Consider the following 20,220-nt stretch of genomic DNA (forward strand, 5'->3'; position numbering starts at 1 on the left):
CTTGCTTCGACCCAGAGCATTCACAAGCGCCAGAAGAATTTTTAAAAAAGGCCGGAAATTCTGGTAAATTTAAAAATAGCTGGACCGAATTTGGCCTAGAAAGATGCAATTTAAACTCGAATCAACAAACGGAATAATTTATTTCAATAATTAACAGTTTTAAAAAAGTTCTTATAACATAAACAAAACATATATAATGTGATAAAATAATCTAAAACCTTGTTAAAGGTCCAAACTGACTATAATAATCATTTGGTGGGTTCTTTGTTGGTGCAGGCTGTTGATGCCATGAAGTTTCCGATTTGGTCTTTATGCCATAAGCGAAGTCTTTGCGGTAATTGTTGGTATCGTATCGAGATGTGCCTGAAACGAAGAATATTGACGATATTTGGCCATATGCATAAAGAAGTTGTAAATGCTTTTACTTCAGTTTATTGAAAGGAACTTATACATTTTATAAGCAACTGACAAAGACAGTATTATAGTAAAAGCAAATACTCTTCTTTATGCATAAGACCCATTAAGTTTTTCGTTTTCGAAATTGAATCTCGAAAGATCGATGTTACCAGATTCATCAATTTACCTTTGCTTTTAGGCATTTTGTACGTCACTTTGGGATGTACTGTCGTTTGCCTATCCGCCCCGTCAGGCAAATGTTTTTTGCTGGTCTGGTAATCCCTGTACTCCCTTTGTGGTTGTCTATACTCCGATAAAACTTTTGTTTGCATTATCGATTTCGATCTGTTGTCATCTGAATTATCCGAAAAAGACTTATATTCCCTATTGTTATTTACAAAGTCCATATGGTCCTTTTCGCGATAATTCTTCTGGTCGCGTTTGTTATCTAATTGACTTAGTGATGAAGTTGGCGAGGACGATACTGCTCCGTCAGGTTCAGATCGTGCCTGTAATTCTCCTACCTGAAAAAAGGGAATTAAAACTTTTGTCATTTCAATATATTTTTAAACATTAAACCCTTAACGAACTCTATCGGCGCATATTCTTACCCTTAACCTTCTTTTTACATGAAATTGATTTTGACCACGAAAATTTAACCATTTTCGGTTCAAAATTAGAAAAAACTCAATTGTTGTACGAAAATGTACCTCTATAATTATTTACTTACTGCTGAATCATAATCGTGTTTCGAATCAGGCGAAGAATTATCTAATAATGTATTCTCATAGCTGTATCTACTCAGTTGCTGTTTGATATTGACTTTCTCTCTGAAAAAATAATATTTTAGAATTGAATTTTTGCTGGGAAACCTCAACCAACCTAGCCCTCTTCCTTTGAAACTCCCTTTCGACTTTTTGCATCACTTCCAACTCCCTAAGTCTCTGCTGCTCCTTCTTTTCCGCCTCTCTGGACAGCTTTTCAGCGATTCTCCTCCTCTCAATCTGCCTGATGGTGCTTTGGAACGTGAATCGCTTCGGTTTTTTCTTGAAATTCTTCCTGTCGCTCATGACTGGCGAATCTTGCAAACTTTCTGGCACTTGTTTCGACTTGGTTTCGTTCAAATTTTGCTTATTAGCGAACGCAGGCCTCTCCAGTTTATCGTCCCTCGCGTATTTCTGCTTGTTCCTCGTCTCGTACCGCCTGGGACGCGCTGGCCTGTCAGCTTTCGGCAAGTACATGATCCTCCCCGTGTTCAACTTCGTGCTTCGCGACAGGAAATCCTCCAACTCTTCCGACGTTTTCGAGTAACTGCTGAGCGGCGCCGGCGGAGAGATCAGATCGCTGCACGATTTGTTCAAGAACCAGTTTCCCTTCTCGTTTTCCGGCGAGCTTTCCGCTTCCTTCTTGTGCATCGTGCTCAGTATGCCGGACACCGATCGTTTGATCTTCTCGAAATTGGTCTCGGTGACGTTCTCCGAAACGTACGAGGCAAGGTGGTGGTCTCGAGGCAACGAGAGGCTGAATACGTGCCTCTGGTTCGATTGCACGTCGAAATTGTCGGCGTAGTCGCCGGCTGTGAAGGACTCTTCTTCGAAGCTCGTGTCGTCCCCGAGGTCCTGCTGGGGCGTCCAACCGAGGATCAGTGGCAGGGACTGGAAAGAACAAATATTTTTCATTTCATTTCATTCAGAGCAACGAAAAAGTCTGCTATGAGCTGTTTCAGGCTTGTCCATTCATTCTTGGACACTCTGTTACCTTCGTTGGGCTCAGTTTGTGCAGTTAAAAGGCTTTTTGCCAGACAATGACAATGCCCAACACACTTGCCAGGAAAGGAACTACTTTCATTGGCCCGGAAGATTTCTGTGGTATAGGACAATGTACCTAAAATGAGTTTCAGGAGAAGGAAAAAGGGCTGGATCATTTCAAGAACTTCAACACTGCGAGATCTTATGAGTATCTGGATCTTATCAAGCATATGGCTACACCACCTTACTGGCTTTCTTTCAGGGCATTGCCGCCTCAGGAAGCACCTGATAAGAATAGGTCTACAGATTCTGTGGGGAGGAGGAGGCAATTCAGGACCATGCACCTCGTGGGGTGCATTTCATTGCAAGACAACGGTGAGCATGCTTTCGACCAGAAACATGTAGGAACGTGGATGTAACCTTCTTGAAACCACTCCAGATACTGGAACTTGAGGGTGAGCTGTAAGATGACGTAGTGGAAAGAATAGCTCTGATAGGGGACACAATAGATTTTAAGGTCGTAGTGCAATGTAACCTCTATAAATACCTACAATCCTCCATATTCTTATTGTCGAATGGAAATGACTTAAGGGGTGTGATGTGAACTACCTCCTTGTGGTACACCCTGGGCAACGGCATTTTGCCGGCTAAAAGTTCACAAGAAGATCTAACCAAATGATAGTATCTCTAGTTTCCTGCAATATCGTTCTAATCCAGCTTGGAACCAATAAAATGATGAATTTTTGAATATTTTCTAAGGGTGGATTCATGCAGAGTTCATATGGTCGAGATTGGTTTCCTTTCTCAGGAGACGATGTATAACTCCACCCTAAATATCTCATTTTCGATCGCTGAGATCGTACCTGTGAATTATCCTTGGAATTCATCAGAGGCTCAGAGCTATCCTCGTAAACTGCAGGACTGCCATCTCCTGATATTCCCGAATCTCCAGAACGCGATCGATCGTTGGACGTAGATCTGACGGGGAAAATGGAAAAAACACGTGTGGGCTCCTCGTTTTCCTCCGATGAATATTTGTATTCCTTGGTCGACGAGACTGGTGGAAACCTAGAATCGGAAAAAACATGTCTTGAGCCAAGAATATCATATATCATTAAGGGGGAAGGGATTTGGTATGATAAACCACTGAACTTCAAGCTACTTTTTGTAAGCAACCGCTTATAGTAACATTCGTAACATTTTTGTGTAGTGGCCAGAGTATGCTGTCTTCATTTCCATTGTAATGTCATAATTTTCAAAGTCAAAAATGGTAAACATCCAATTATGCAACGAAATTCGATTCTGAATTGTGAATAAAATGAATACCCATAAAGATAAGGTATTAACCGTACGACACTGAGGAGCTCTGTCTTGTTCATTGTTTCGAAAACAGTATGACTAATGCTAAAAAGAAGCTTGTTTTTGCCATGATGCGGTAACCAGATGGGCTCGAACATCCGATAACTTCGCTTTATTGAACACGAACCTGCTGGTGGTTTCAGACGTTCTCTTCGATTTCCTCCTCCTAAGTTCCTGGTCTGAATGATCGTAAGTATCCTTTTTCTGATCGCCGGACGATTCGGAATCCTCGAAATTTTTCTTTCCAGATTTTGCGTCATTCCCGCTGATCGGGATCCCTTTGTGCGAAGATGTCATGCCGAAATAGAAGAGTTTTGGAGGCTCGGTCTTCGTTTCCTTGATCTTGGGTGGTGGAGCTTCCTCTGCTGGCGAATCAGGACCTGAAAGAAACGGAAGATGGGTATGTTGAAATCATTGTTTCATTTTGATTTGTCATTTAACTCGTTGCCTCGTTTTGATTCATTTTTTCAATACCTAAATGATAATTGGAAATGCGTTCGAGAAAAAATTGTTTCAGCCGAAATTTTCACACTTCAAGAATAATACCTGATATATATGATACATATTATTGCAGGGGTTCAGTTGAATTAGTTATCGATTAATGAAAATTTGGTATAACGGTATTTACATAGTTTATTTCTCGGAAAAGACGAAATTTCCTGGTTGGTAATGCAGCTTTTAGTTTTAATTTTGAATTGAAAACCTCCTGTGACAAAGAAGTTCTTTTAAAGTGATGAATATCATCCAAGACGAAACGAAATTGTTTACCTGACGTATCATTTCGAATGTAAGAGTGTCCTTCGTCCTTCCTGAGCTGTTTCAACTGTCGCAAATTGCTGTTTTTCAGTTTGATAAGGTCCGTCCTATCTATATGATGATCCAGCGTTTTCAGCTTGTTCCTTTTGTCGTTCTCCTCGGACAATGGTTCCCTGGGAGGCAAATTGTCATCGCTATCGTCCGCCCTGATTCTCCTCAATCTCCTAGTGGCCTCCTTCAGTTCCCCTTGGAAATCCCAGGCTGGCGCGTTCAAGACCGGCAGGGAGAGCCTGTGGGACGAGGGTCCCGATGAATTTTCCGTTTCCCCCCTGCCCGTTACGTTTTTGTGCGACGACTGGAAGTAATCGGACTTCTCCTGATAATCCGGAGTGGATCTTTTCCTTTCGCTCTCGATTTTGGTCTTGAAAAGTCTCGGTTTCGGCGGCGTCTCCTTTCTGTTCTCCCAGTACTCGTGGTTGCTCTCCTGAATTCAGAAAAAAAGTTTTTCAGTCAATAAAACGGTTTTTCCAACTCAATTTGATCGGCATCTTTTCAAATATTGAAAAATATTTAAGTTAACGAGTTTTTGACTTATTTATTACTCACCAATTTATTGCCCTGGTTCGGTGGGGGAGGCGCTTTGTATTTCTTCCTAAATTTCTTCTCCTTATCCGATTCGAAAGAATCTTGATGGCGTGTATTGACCAATCGGTGTAGATGAGGCTCTGATTCACATTTTTGGATCTGGAAAAATCGTGGAAATCACACAAGGACCTTCTTTAAAATAGTTCTTTACGATATCGAATCCAGAAGGATTTTTTGTTATAGATAATTGTTTTTTCCTTCTTGAAAACCCACCTCCCTCGTTTCTCCCAGCCTACTATGCATTTGCCTCCCCGTAAGAGTGCCCTTGTTGTGTAAGAGTTCTCCATTTTCAGTGTGCCTCAATCTGATCTTGGGCGTTTTGTCTGGAAGCACTTTCATCTGGTTCTGCTGGAATCTCGGTTGAGTTCTTGGGAAAGAATGAGGCCACTGAAGATCTTCCGCATTTGCTGGCTTGTATTTAAGTTGTCCATTCTGGCTGCCAATATTTCCCATCTCGGTATACCCCTATAACGAAACACACGTTCCTTATATGACTTTTTATCATGACAGAGTATCCTCTACACTTGAATAGTTTTCGAGAAACATGTTTGTGAAATTCGCAACGTTTTTTCGAAAGTTGAGAGGCTCAGCAGGATGCAGAAGTCAACTTTCACGAAGTTGACTTCCTAAAACTATAATGTTGAAATGAAGGCTTGAAAAAATTCGCGAAATTCAGATCAGCATTATTTCGCTCATAGGTAAATAAAACGCGGAAGAATCAAGGATGTTCATTGTCTGGTTCAACGAAATTTGAATCGACGAAAAAACACTTTATTAAGTGTAAATATGCTTAAATACCGCTCGAATCTAGTTATATTTAAAACAATTATGGAACTCGAAACAGCGTGACGTTACGCGGAAGTTCAATGAAGAAAATATCGGATTACTGGATTCAAGTTAACGTTTTATCACGTCTATCTCAAATTCTGACAGTTTTGATGTTATACTAACAGGTATTCGTATTTGTGCGAACTGCCTCAATTAAGTACATAGACCCCGATGTCGAGCCAACTAAATAACTATAATGAAATCAAGCAGTGTAAATAAAGTATTTCGAAAACAAGGTGAACTTGTACAGTCTTGAAACCGACGATAGACCAGGTCATGACAGTCTATACTATCAGAATCTCACCTCAATTCAAATCTTAACGTTTTCCAGTTATTTTTGGACTTTGGAAAATCCCTACATCAGAGCAGTTACCTTTATGACTACTGAACTCACCAAACGAGCTTGGCTTCCAGAAACAATAATTATTTTCCTTTAGTTGACTTCAGAAAACTTCCCAAAAAGATGGGGTCAGTTCGTCTCTTCAGAGAAATATCTAAAAATGATTTTATTTCCCTTCAAATGAGAGTACTTTTCGAAGTATGTAGTTTTCTTTCAAACATTGACTTATATCACAATAAAAAAGATTTACCTATTTCATATCAACAAACACCTTACAGAATTTCTCATATAAAATTACACCCCTCCCCACCAAAATCACTTCTGGAAACACCACTGAAAAGGAAATTCAAACGTTCGACGTTCATAGACGTGAAGTGGATGTTGAAAATATTGGCTACAGGATTATTCTGTAAAGTGTATAGAGAAACCTCTCACGAATGTGGAAGTTTAACAAAAGATTATTATACGCTTACTAGAGCTTAGAGATCGTTTAAAGATAAATGGGCAATAAACTTGGACAAAAGCCCATTGCAAACGCCACATTGTAAGTTTTCCGATAAGTGATAAGACGAAATGGCATGTTCTTTTTGTACAATAGGAAAACAAGTAATGTTTTATCAGAAAATTCGTTGATTGTAGAGGAGAAAGATCTTACGAATCAACCTGAATATTTAACAACCATTGAGTAGCTGTAAAATAACTCGAGCTCAACCAATTGATTTATCAATGGCAACAGAAGATCACAAATTGCATTCGATATGGGAGCCTCGGTCTGGATAGAATTAAGACACTTGATGTGAAATTCGATTGCTTCTACCAGTAGCTCGAGATTACAGATTCTTCTATTTTTAAACCATATCAAGAAACAACTGGATACAAATTTTTTTCTGGAAGCCAAACAGCCTCGTATGACCTCTATGGTGGTAAATTTGAAAAAGCACAACAGGGATGCTGGTTTTCTCTCTGAAATGTTTGCTGTTTGAAGATTTCGAGAATTTTGTGTGTTTGCAGTGGTTTTTCTTCAAGTGATTTGGTATATGATAGATTAGAATTTTCTTCTTGTGATTCATCTTGTTCTTCGGCTAGAGGTAATGTGCAATATCCCCCGTACATCTTCCTTTTCTCTCTGTCGCCCAAGCAGAACTCCTCAAATATAACAGCAATCGAACAGAACTAAAAATGACCGTTATATCAGACATCCTCTTGAACCATCTTTTCGGTTCTCTATTGATTCCTCGGAAACTGACCATCTTCATTTATCTCCGTTGTTCCTCTAGAAGACAATGGGAACTTTCTTTTTTGCGAAGGAACGTAAAAATGAACGTATAAAAATATGTATTGTTTCAGGTATATTCGAACATAACACGAAACGTTCGCTAGTGAAAGTTCTTTGTTCTGTAACAATGTGTGATGTTGATGATACGTCGATATGAACGTAATATTTTTGGGATTCATTTAGACCCGTTCAGAAAGTGGCGAAACAAATGGAAATTCTCATAATGCCGGTTATTGTGATCGTAACTTATGTTTCTGTTGTTGTCTCGAGTTTAATAACAGGCTAGAATTCGATGGAATACTATGCTTTTTATCTTTTATAGCGCTTTCCTGCGGGTAATTTAATATGAAACTGATATGGGCAAAATCGTAGGGATTTTATATCATAATAAAATCACTCCACCATATTGGATTAACGGAATATTCTGAAATTAACTCGAACGCTTTATTCCACTCTAAACTGCATTAACTGACTTCTGGACCAGATTGATTCGTAGCAACTATCATAAAACCCTTGTCAATTTGCTGGTAAATATCCCAAAATTTGAATTCGATACGTTCAACCATGTTTACCATACGGTTGAGTTGGAAAAAAGGATTTGAGTCTTTTTCAAATGTTTGGAACAGCTTTTCAGCTGCATCTATCATTTCGATCAAGGGAAAGCAAGGAAAAGTAATAAATAGACATTGAAAATTCACCAGAGTGTTAAATTTTCTGTGCCTTTTTCCCTGCTGCTATTGTTTGATCAATCTGTTTACTGTTACTACTATCAGATTTACGACGTTTCCTTGCTTGAACTTTCTTTGTTGGTTATGTTGATGAGCTCACCACTTAATCCTTTCTCGATTCCAAAACGAGATTTCTCATGTGTACTTTGGCATAAAGCAAATTTTTAAAGTCAATATTGTTTCATTCTCGCAACATAGATCTTCAAGGCCCAATATCATCTGAACGAACGAATAACCTCTTTAGAATTTTTGGAACACTAATTTAGATAATTCATTTCAATAAACGCATATGCAATATTTTTTGGAAAACTTGGTGTTCGATTTCCTCCAAGAACAGAAAACACAAACACTAAAATCAGTACCTACTATTTAGATGCAATCAATGACGGTGTTATAAGTGTTTTAGTTTGGACACCCTGTATTTCTAATTGCGAATATAACCTGGATGTTTCCAAGTGAAAACGCCTTCAGGCTGCAGGAATAACTCGTACACATGATAATGTCTCGATGGAAATCTCTCATTTGCTAATTCTCGTATTATTTAGCACGTTGGAGAAATCGTGACAAAACGTGATTATTTTGGAAAATCGCGGCCGTTTAGAAGCGTGGAGGAAATCGTTAAATCCTCAATTCGAACGTTGATTTTTAACGAATGAGTCACACACTTTTGGTTTCCGGATTTTTCTCTATTCTTCTGACCCAAATAACTCGGCGACGATTTGAATATTTTAATGGCAAATGTAATAGTTGCATTTGCATTTTATTGTGTTATTGTTGAATGAGAAAGTGTGGAAGGTATTTAACATATTCGCTGGACGAATTGCTGGTTCAGGGAATGCCGACTTCGAATAACGGATGTTAATTTGTCGCATTTTATTCGAAAAGATTTTGGTCGCCAAACAATTTGGCTAATGCAAAAACCGACATTCGTTTGCCACATGTACGATAAACATTTTTTAATTCAATATACCTACCCTAAATCATCTATACTGAATGTATTCCAAGTTAAAGACGAACATGTACTTATGTTTATGAAAATTCAATGTTTAATATTCTTTCGAACGCGATCGCAAAAACTGATGGTTATAAATATACCGATGAAATAATTGCATTCATGCAGATTGTTAGAACATGAATAATCGTTATAACAAATACGATATAGCTCCTTTAATTTATTCATTTATTCAGTAGAATCAAACGGATATCCAAATGTAGATACTATTATGCTAATAAATTTTAGTTGGTCCTGAAGAATACGGTGTACAAGAAATATTTCGGACCATGAGGATTGACTAAATTTTAGAAAAAAATAATGTTCTTCCTTCTGCATGAGATTTCAATTTGAGAATGCAAATAACGCCAGTATTTCCACACCTTGTTCCTTGTTTTCGAGAAAGAACTGGTAAAATCGCATAGATTCACACCAATTATCATTATCAGCGTGATGATTGCAGAATCAAGATACAGAGACCATTGTTCTCAGATCATTTCACTAGCCTATGTCATAAGAGTTCACTTTGTAAGAGTCTGTGAGAAAGTAATGAAACAAAATACGAAAGAATGGCTCATTATTATGTATATCTTTGATAAACCAAGTGAAAATGCTCAGTACATATATCTTGGGTTCTTCTTTGAAATGATAATGCATAATTAAAAGGGAACGATTTGACACAATAAAAAAGAAGAGTTTTTCCTCTCCATTTTTGACCACGACAGTTTAACTTATACGTGCTGTTTCTTTGAAAATAAATTATCTCGGTCACTTGATCCAGTGGCTGTCGAAAAACCCTATGAATGTTTCAAGCGCAAAATTTCTTCATCTCAACTTGATATAAATTAGTTCTTTGAATGTTGCGATCTACTTTTACGTTCTCCGTATTTGGAAGCGGCAAAAATTCAAAGGTCCGATAAAAGTACTTTCCCCTCATTTAGAGACGCGTTTGTACTTAAAATATGTGGGAAAGTAAAAATTACAAAGGATCCAGTACGTCTGCTATGTATAGGAGCGGTCCTGCTGATGCCGCTTTCTCACTTTCTCGCTGATACATACTTTTAGAGCCTAGAGCTAGATGACATCGAGACAGGTGACCTTGCATCTTTCAGAATGCGAGTGCCACTAGGCGGTTTCTTGATTCCTAATTTATGTAAATGCCGGCTTTGTTCTGACCTGTGACTAATATGAGATGCATAGGCATTAATTATCGAATTTTAAGAGTGCTTCTTCGGCGAAATTTGATGAGAACATTCCAAAAAACGCGTAAGCTTTCTGATGGATCAACGATTCATTCTTAATTTGATCAACTGAAGGATTGAGATGTTATGTGAAGTATCAGTGATACTATGAATAAAATTATTGAACTTCTGGCCATTGTAATCAGTTTTCAATACAAACTTCATTCCTCTGGAATTGGATTTTGATGCAATGGAAACTATTTTTGCACCTCAATGAATCACAAGAATTTATTACATTGATAAAAATACAAGGACACTTATTGTTGAATTAAGTTCTACTATGGATTTCAAATAGTCGTTTTCATCAGTCAGGCCAAGAATAATTTGTTCTGACTTCTGAAGATTTTCTCAGTATCAAGGTCAATTTGTTTAATCACAACAAATAAGAGCAGAAATTTCAGAACTTTTACTCTGAAAGCAATAGAGATAGTCATGATTTGGAATAAATTCAGTTAATCAAAGACAGGTTTTTGTTTTTCAATAATCTACCTATTCGAGAATATTTACCACAAAAAAGCTGTCTTTGTTTTACTGAATCTATTCCAAGTTAGAGACTTGCGCTCTACATTTTTTGAAAAATTATATTTACGTCATTTGAATAGGTTTTCCAAAATTTTTCTAATTTAAGTTCTTATAAATACACTTCGTAAACAAATAGCACCTTGCAATTCGTTTTCACGATTATTTTCTATTGATAAATAATATTGATATCTAACATGCTTATAGATTTTCCTTAATATAAGAGTTTGTGGGTAGGAATTTCATTGCTTATTCAGTAGGAGTTTTGATTACAAAACTTGTATGAATATTTTATTGTACCGATTTGGAGATTGGGGGATATAAAATACTGGAGGTCATTGCAATTAAAAGTTTGCTCGTTTATTGTTATAGATGTTGCCTCGTTTTTTCAATTTATAGTCAATGAAGTCAGTTTCAGTGTAACTAATGTTGATATTCTAGCATCTGAATTATTGAAAAAGTCTCGTTTGAGGAGTTATCTGCCGAATTATTCCATCTTCATACTACTTTCTCAATAGTTACTATTTCTGTTCATTCCAGAAGGAAGTAATTTTATTGAATTATAACAAAAAACCATTGTGGTTACAATGTATTTCCGTCGATCACTTCCTTATTTTATATTACGGTACATGAAAAAACTTCACTGAGTGTTTTCTTCAATTGAATGGAACGGAACAACAATAGTTCAATTTTTTTGGCACATTGATATTCATTACACTTTTTGAAAGTGAGTAGGTACGTTCAAAACACATAGAATTGGTTCGATTGATTGAAGGATACTTCTGGAGAAGAAATTTGCAGTTTTCAGGGTAGCTTTAGGGTCCGAATTCGCAGGTAAAGGTCGTCAATCAACAAAATCCGCAAAACTGTGACCGAGTTATAAGCATTCGACTTTTCTTTTCAATATTCGAAAGAGCATGAAGCTCATTGAATTGAAACTTATTGAGAAGATCTGAAGTACCGTTACGAAGACTTGTGTGAAATTTCGTAAAGATTGTGTCGCTCGAAAATTTTGAAAAAATTGAAATAGAAACGTGAAAAAAAAACCTGTATCTTAGGAAATATTCTCCAGATGATGGTCAAATTTTACACGAACCTTCTGAACGATATTTCAGATCCAATTATCAGTTTTCAACTTGATCAGATTTGTTTTATTGAAAATATTGGGGGAAGAAGCAGCGTTGGTCGTGATCAGTACATGGATGGGTTACCACTTTGGCTATGAATTTGATCAATCTCCCCAATTCACTTCAGCACTTCTCCATCGTTTCAGTGTTTGTTTGGAATGGAAATTTTCGATGATTTTGGAAATAATGAAATCTGAATGTCTGTTGAAGCTCATACGACACTTCTCCAAATCTGATCTCCCTTAGGTTATGAAAAAATTCTGGCCCCTCTATTCGCTAAATTTTCTGTTTGTTTTTGATACTAAAGAGTCTAAAGACTCGATTCAATTCGAATCGTTAGGAGTGCGAACGATCGAAGGTTCATTATTCGGTATTTCGAGTGGGAAAAATGAGCGAAGATGCATCGGTACTTTATGTAATTTCCCATAGCGTGTACCTGAACTCTGCTAGGAAAGTTCAGTGCTATGTTATTTCCCGTCAAATACATGAATTAAAACTTTCTTCTCTTGGCGGTCATCTCGGAGCAACGTTACGGAGAAGTCGGGAAAATTGACGCGGCAGCACCTGTACAGAACATGTCCAAAAACTCACATGAAATAGGCGACTAAATGTAAATTCCAATGGTCGGAGCTTCCGTCAGCCAGGCGCGCTTACATCTCTTCGGGCACATAGTCCGAGCGCGACCTTTTTCCCGCAGCTATTTCCGGGTTTAAACACGCACCACTGCCGTAGTCCGCCCTTCGGTCACTCTGTACTAAAGTTCGCGGTTCGCAACGCGGATCAAGTTTAACACTTTTCGACGTGCACTGATCGACGACGGTACTTTCAGTTTGCTCTCAGGTAAAAATCGTAGATATCATAGCATAGCGGTGTCTACTACTCTTCCTACTCGAACAGAGGGGGACTTTGGCTGAATGAACGGAGGTGTAATAAGCGACTTCGGCGGCCGCCGGAGTATCGGATCCGGGCCTCGCGCCAGTGTTTCCGATGGTTTTCAGCGGACCGGAAGAAGAAACGCGATCTCGGTGTCGTCGGAGATTTTCGCCTGGCGTGGATGAATTCGTGTTCTTCTCGTTAACAAGCGCCGGCTCTTGCGGAGCTGTGAATTCGATAATTTTTCCTTCGAAGAAAACACACGAAAGAATTCTGCAAGAAAGATATGCTACGCAAGCAAGCGTTCGGACGCTTCTATATTGAATTGATACACTCAATTCTGAACTATTGTTTGAGTATACCGATTTCTCGGATAAGTTTAGATCGGAAATTTCCACAAATCATTCTGAAAAATACCACTCGTAGATTGGTCATTCAATTATATAACATATGGTTCATCATATTTTGAAATGTACACTTCCAGGCAATTATTAGGCCCGCTTTTTGTCTGCGAAATCCAGGATACAAAATGCATAAACGAATCGAACAAACAAAGTTCCTTATTAGCTCAATTATAATAACATAAGTCATTTATAAACCTGTCAAAGCCTGTCCTGAGCCAGGTTGCAAAAAGGTAAAGGGAAGGAGTAGTAACCTCGTAAAAAAAACCAGGGTTCGTCTGACCCGGATGATATTTCCCTGTAAGGGTCCCTAGCCAGGGTACGGCAATCCTGCTGCCTTGTGGAGCGTATTCGTTCGGGAACATTAATCGGTTAATACGCGAATTCGAGAAACCAGACAGAATATAGAAAAATGTCAAAGGGATTGATGTATTGTTGCATCATCGATCGTATAAATGGTGTAGTCATCCACCATTCCGAAATGTGAGTAAGTTGTGACTTTTGAACTCCAACTCGGTTAACGATTCGGTTCGAGAAAATTGATCGGTTAATACGCGAATTCAAAGGGTGGGCTTGATGTATTGTTGCATCATCGAACGAGGTGAAGTCTTCCACCATCGTTCGATAAATATTACGTAATTTAGTGAACTTGTGGGTTTTGAACTCCAACTCGGGTACTGATTCGGTTCGGGAAAATTAATCTGTTAATACGCGAATTCGGGAAACGAGGCAGACAATAAAAACATGTCAAAGGGTGGGCTTGATGAATCGATCTCGACGGTTATTCGATATCATAGAAGAGAATGGTGCCTTAAGAAGTACCTTTAAGTTCATTCCTTATTTCTTGGTTCTTATTGAGAGGTGAACTCCTGGAAACTCTTGTATGAGCGATCAAGAATGATGCAGTCATGCAATTCTTTCCAAGCAGTCCATCCTAAAGCTGCATCCATATTATGCCTTTGTGTACCGAGCGGTTTTGCCAATCAGCTCACAAAGGCATAATGTGGATGCAGCGTAAGAACCATGAAAATGGTGGTTTTATACAGCATTCCTAGAAACTCGGGCCAATGTATTGTAAGAAACAGAGATTCGCCTATCTGACAGATGACGAATCCCCGTTACTTCCAAATTTTCGGCCACAGTTGTAGAGAATTCCTTATCAACCCATCATAACTCTTACGAGTCACGAGTACCAGTACAAGGATGTCGAATAGACCCACGACCTACTACTGATATAGTGATTTCTGGACTGCCTGGCATCCATACCTATTCAGAGTGGGCGCAGTGGGCTGTCATCCGCCGCTAGGTATATATGTATTTTAAAGGAATTTTTGCATGCTATGATTTCGAATAACAGTCTGGTGTGGTCTTCCACCATCGATCGATAAACATTACGAAATGTTAGGAGGAAGTTGTGAGTTTTGAACTCCAAATCGGTTAACGATTCGGTTCGGGAAAATTAATCGGTAAATACACAAATTCAGGAAACGAGACAATCAATAGAAACATGTTAAAGGGTGGGCTTGATGCATTGTTGCATCATCGATCGAATAACTGGTGTAGTATTCCAACAGCGATCGATAATCATTCCGAAATTTGGGGAAGTTGTGTATTTTGAACTCCAACTCGGGAAACGATTCGGTTCGGGAAAATTGATCGGTAAATACGCAAATTCGAGAAACGAGACAAATAGAAACATGCTAAAGGGTGGGCTTGATGCATTGTAGCATCATGGATCGAATAACTGGTGTAGTATTCCACCATCGATCGAAACTCATTCCGAAATATGGGAGTTTTGAACTCCAACTCGGGAAACGATTCGGTTCGGGAAAATTAATCTGTTAATACGCGAATTCGGGAAACGAGGCAGACAATAAAAACATGTCAAAGGGTGGGCTTGATGAATCGATCTCGACGGTTATTCGATATCATAGAAGAGAATGGTGCCTTAAGAAGTACCTTTAAGTTCATTCCTTATTTCTTGGTTCTTATTGAGAGGTGAACTCCTGGAAACTCTTGTATGAGCAATAAAGAATGATGCAGTCATGCAATTCTTTCCAAGCAGTCAATTCTAAAGCTGAATCCATATTATGCCTTTGTGTCCCGAGCGGTTTTGCCAATCAGCTCACAAAGGCATAATGTGGATGCAGCGTAAGAACCATGAAAATGGTGGTTTTATACAGCATTCCTAGAAACTCGGGCCAATGTATTGTAAGAAACAGAGATTCGCCTATCTGACAGATGACGAATCCCCGTTACTTCCAAATTTTCGGCCACAGTTGTAGAGAATTCCTTATCAACCCATCATAACTCTTACGAGTCACGAGTACCAGTACAAGGATGTCGAATAGACCCACGACCTACTACTGATATAGTGATTTCTGGACTGCCTGGCATCCATACCTATTCAGAGTGGGCGCAGTGGGCTGTCATCCGCCGCTAGGTATATATGTATTTTAAAGGAATTTTTGCATGCTATGATTTCGAATAACAGTCTGGTGTGGTCTTCCACCATCGATCGATAAACATTACGAAATGTTAGGAGGAAGTTGTGAGTTTTGAACTCCAAATCGGTTAACGATTCGGTTCGGGAAAATTAATCGGTAAATACACAAATTCAGGAAACGAGACAATCAATAGAAACATGTTAAAGGGTGGGCTTGATGCATTGTAGCATCATGGATCGAATAACTGGTGTAGTATTCCACCATCGATCGATACTCATTCCGAAATATGGGAGTTTTGAACTCCAACTCGGGAAACGATTCGGTTCGGGAATATTAATCGGTAAATACTCGAATTCGGGAAACGAGGCAGACAATAAAAACATGTCAAAGGGTGGGCTTGATGAATCGATCTCGACGGTTATTCGATATCATAGAAGAGAATGGTGCCTTAAGAAGTACCTTTAAGTTCATTCCTTATTTCTTGGTTCTTATTGAGAGGTGAACTCCTGGAAACTCTTGTATGAGCGATCAAGAATGATGCAGTCATGCAATTCTTTCCAAGCAGTCCATCCTAAAGCTGCATCCATATTATGCCTTTGTGTACCGAGCGGTTTTGCCAATCAGCTCACAAAGGCATAATGTGGATGCAGCGTAAGAACCATGAAAATGGTGGTTTTATACAGCATTCCTAGAAACTCGGGCCAATGTATTGTAAGAAACAGAGATTCGCCTATCTGACAGATGACGAATCCCCGTTACTTCCAAATTTTCGGCCACAGTTGTAGAGAATTCCTTATCAACCCATCATAACTCTTACGAGTCACGAGTACCAGTACAAGGATGTCGAATAGACCCACGACCTACTACTGATATAGTGATTTCTGGACTGCCTGGCATCCATACCTATTCAGAGTGGGCGCAGTGGGCTGTCATCCGCCGCTAGGTATATATGTATTTTAAAGGAATTTTTGCATGCTATGATTTCGAATAACAGTCTGGTGTGGTCTTCCACCATCGATCGATAAACATTACGAAATGTTAGGAGGAAGTTGTGAGTTTTGAACTCCAAATCGGTTAACGATTCGGTTCGGGAAAATTAATCGGTAAATACACAAATTCAGGAAACGAGACAATCAATAGAAACATGTTAAAGGGTGGGCTTGATGCATTGTAGCATCATGGATCGAATAACTGGTGTAGTATTCCACCATCGATCGATACTCATTCCGAAATATGGGAGTTTTGAACTCCAACTCAGGAAACGATTCGGTTCGGGAATATTAATCGGTAAATACTCGAATTCGGGAAACGAGGCAGACAATAAAAACATGTCAAAGGGTGGGCTTGATGAATCGATCTCGACGGTTATTCGATATCATAGAAGAGAATGGTGCCTTAAGAAGTACCTTTAAGTTCATTCCTTATTTCTTGGTTCTTATTGAGAGGTGAACTCCTGGAAACTCTTGTATGAGCGATCAAGAATGATGCAGTCATGCAATTCTTTCCAAGCAGTCAATTCTTAAGCTGCATCCATATTATGCCTTTGTGTACCGAGCGGTTTTGCCAATCAGCTCACAAAGGCATAATGTGGATGCAGCGTAAGAACCATGAAAATGGTGGTTTTATACAGCATTCCTAGAAACTCGGGCCAATGTATTGTAAGAAACAGAGATTCGCCTATCTGACAGATGACGAATCCCCGTTACTTCCAAATTTTCGGCCACAGTTGTAGAGAATTCCTTATCAACCCATCATAACTCTTACGAGTCACGAGTACCAGTACAAGGATGTCGAATAGACCCACGACCTACTACTGATATAGTGATTTCTGGACTGCCTGGCATCCATACCTATTCAGAGTGGGCGCAGTGGGCTGTCATCCGCCGCTAGGTATATATGTATTTTAAAGGAATTTTTGCATGCTATGATTTCGAATAACAGTCTGGTGTGGTCTTCCACCATCGATCGATAAACATTACGAAATGTTAGGAGGAAGTTGTGAGTTTTGAACTCCAACTCGGTTAACGATTCGGTTCGGGAAAATTAATCGGTAAATACACAAATTCAGGAAACGAGACAATCAATAGAAACATGTTAAAGGGTGGGCTTGATGCATTGTTGCATCATCGATCGAATAACTGGTGTAGTATTCCAACAGCGATCGATAATCATTCCGAAATTTGGGGAAGTTGTGTATTTTGAACTCCAACTCGGGAAACGATTCGGTTCGGGAAAATTAATCGGTAAATACACAAATTCAGGAAACGAGACAATCAATAGAAACATGTTAAAGGGTGGGCTTGATGCATTGTTGCATCATCGATCGAATAACTGGTGTAGTATTCCAACAGCGATCGATAATCATTCCGAAATTTGGGGAAGTTGTGTATTTTGAACTCCAACTCGGGAAACGATTCGGTTCGGGAAAATTTATCGGTAAATACGCAAATTCGGGAAACGAGACAAATAGAAACATGTTAAAGGGTGGGCTTGATGCATTGTAGCATCATGGATCGAATAACTGGTGTAGTATTCCACCATCGATCGATACTCATTCCGAAATATGGGAGTTTTGAACTCCAACTCGGGAAACGATTCGGTTCGGGAATATTAATCGGTAAATACGCGAATTCGGGAAACGAGACAAACAATAGAAACATGTTGAAGGGTGGGCTTGATGCATTGTTGCACCATCGATCGAATAACTGGTGTAGTATTCCACCATTTATCGATAAAACATTCCGAAATTTGGGAGTTTTGAACTCCAACTCGGGAAACGATTCGGTTCGGGAAAATTAATCGTTAAATACGCGAATTCGGGAAACGAGACAAACAATAGAAACATGTTGAAGGGTGGGCTTGATGCATTGTTGCATCATGGATCGAATAACTGGTGTAGTATTCCACCATCGATCGATAATCATTCCGAAATTTGGGAGTTTTGAACTCCAACTCGGGAAACGATTCGGTTCGGGAAAATTATTCGGGAAACGAGACAAACAATAGCAACATGTTAAAGGGTGGGCTTGATGCATTGTTTCATCATCGATCAAATTACTGGTGTAGTCTTCCACCATCGATCGATAATAATTCCGAAATTTGGGGAAGTTGTGAGTTTTGAACTCAAACTCGGAAAACGATACGGTTCGGGACAATTAATCGGTAAATACGCGAATTCGGGAAACGAGACAAACAATAGAAACATGTTAAAGGGTGGGCTTGATGATTTGTTGCATCACCGATCAAACAACTGGTGTAGTCTTCTACCATCGATCGATAATAATCATTCCGAAATTTGGGGAAGTTGTTAGTTTTGAACTCCAACTTGGGAAACGATTCGGTTCGGGAAAACTAATCGGTAAATACGCGAATTCGGGAAACGAGACAAACAATAGAAGCATGTTAAAGGGTGGGCTTGATGCATTGTTGCATCATCGATCAAACAACTGGTGTAGTCCTCTACCATCGATCGATAATAATCATTCCGAAATTTGGGGAAGTTGTGAGTTTTGAACTCCAACTTGGGAAACGATTCGGTTCGGGAAAACTAATCGGTAAATACGCGAATTCGGGAAACGAGACAAACAATAGAAGCATGTTAAAGGGTGGGCTTGATGATTTGTTGCATCATCGATCGAATAACTGGTGTAGTAAAAGAAAGTGTGGGTAACGCTTGATTGTCATCACCCCACAAGTCACAATTTTGATTGTATCGGCGTCAAATTTGGGAGCATGTTGTAGTTCGAAGCTTTGAATCAATGGGTGTGGGATTTGGCACGTAGGTGGCTCATTTGAAGTGAGACTTTCGGTTTTGGAAATTTCTAGCTCGTCGGATATTGGAAGTTTTTAACATATACTATTTTTTCATGGGAAAAGAACGTGTCTTACGCGAAAGAATGTACTGCGGATTCACCCTCTGTTGTTAACAAGCCCAAACCATTAGAAAAATTCATTAACACTAGGTGTTCTCTTTTCTATGTCTCTTAGTATAAATGTCTCTTAAGCTCATTCTCAAGCCAGTCGTTCGTGAAACATCAGGAGAAGATACAATGTAGAGAATAATTTACTAGACTATTATCATTATATGAATGAGTTAATTATCACAGAAAAAAACATCAACGTAAACTAGACATTGTTGGGAATTTTTTATAACATCAGAGTGTTTCATTGAGTTGATATTTATGAAAATTCGTAATGGAAGGCTAGAGATCAAATTACATGGTTATCGTTACACTATCACATAATTTTCAGGTGGAAAAAATTTGCAAAATAGAAAACACTCATTCACAATAGAAAAATTCTTCCTCGGAATAAACATATGACCTGGGTAATGTAAACGTGGTGTATTCCGTAATTCCGTTTTTCACTTCGCTTGGCAGATTACTCATAAGGCTTCTTCGGTAGACTACGCTTTCTCTGTAAGTTCCGTTTATTTTACATCTGTCGCCAATATTATTATATCAATTCACCGTGGTGGAAATCGTTTACATAACGAATTGAACCGCAAATTGCAGTAATTGAATATTTCCCAAGGCTTTCTCTGAT

General features: G+C 38.9%; 1 protein-coding gene and 1 long non-coding RNA gene across 3 annotated transcripts; one reads left to right on the top strand and one right to left on the bottom strand.

Moving 5' to 3' along the window:
* Positions 1-121: 121 nt before the first annotated feature.
* On the bottom strand, positions 122-13,056 carry LOC123322120. 2 transcript variants are annotated; one of them, XM_044909963.1, is made up of 10 exons: positions 12,546-13,056; positions 5,118-5,369; positions 4,866-5,003; positions 4,272-4,743; positions 3,631-3,883; positions 3,008-3,212; positions 1,279-2,051; positions 1,127-1,226; positions 584-920; positions 122-363 (listed from the first exon to the last, which is right to left on the bottom strand). In XM_044909963.1, the coding sequence occupies exons 2-10, from the start codon at positions 5,355-5,357 to the stop codon at positions 212-214; spliced, it is 2,670 nt and encodes an 889-aa protein (XP_044765898.1). In that variant the 5' UTR covers positions 5,358-5,369; positions 12,546-13,056; the 3' UTR covers positions 122-211. The 2 variants fall into 2 exon arrangements, with proteins under 2 accessions (XP_044765898.1, XP_044765899.1); XM_044909964.1 differs by lacking the exon at positions 12,546-13,056 and adding an exon at positions 6,323-6,479.
* LOC123322126 lies at positions 3,251-3,904 on the top strand. Its single transcript, XR_006539053.1, has 2 exons — positions 3,251-3,692; positions 3,752-3,904. It is a non-coding gene; the product is annotated as an uncharacterized LOC123322126 (long non-coding RNA).
* Positions 13,057-20,220: the final 7,164 nt, after the last annotated feature.

Source organism: Coccinella septempunctata, chromosome X, assembly GCF_907165205.1.
Source record: "Coccinella septempunctata chromosome X, icCocSept1.1, whole genome shotgun sequence".
Lineage (NCBI taxonomy): Eukaryota > Metazoa > Arthropoda > Insecta > Coleoptera > Coccinellidae > Coccinella > Coccinella septempunctata.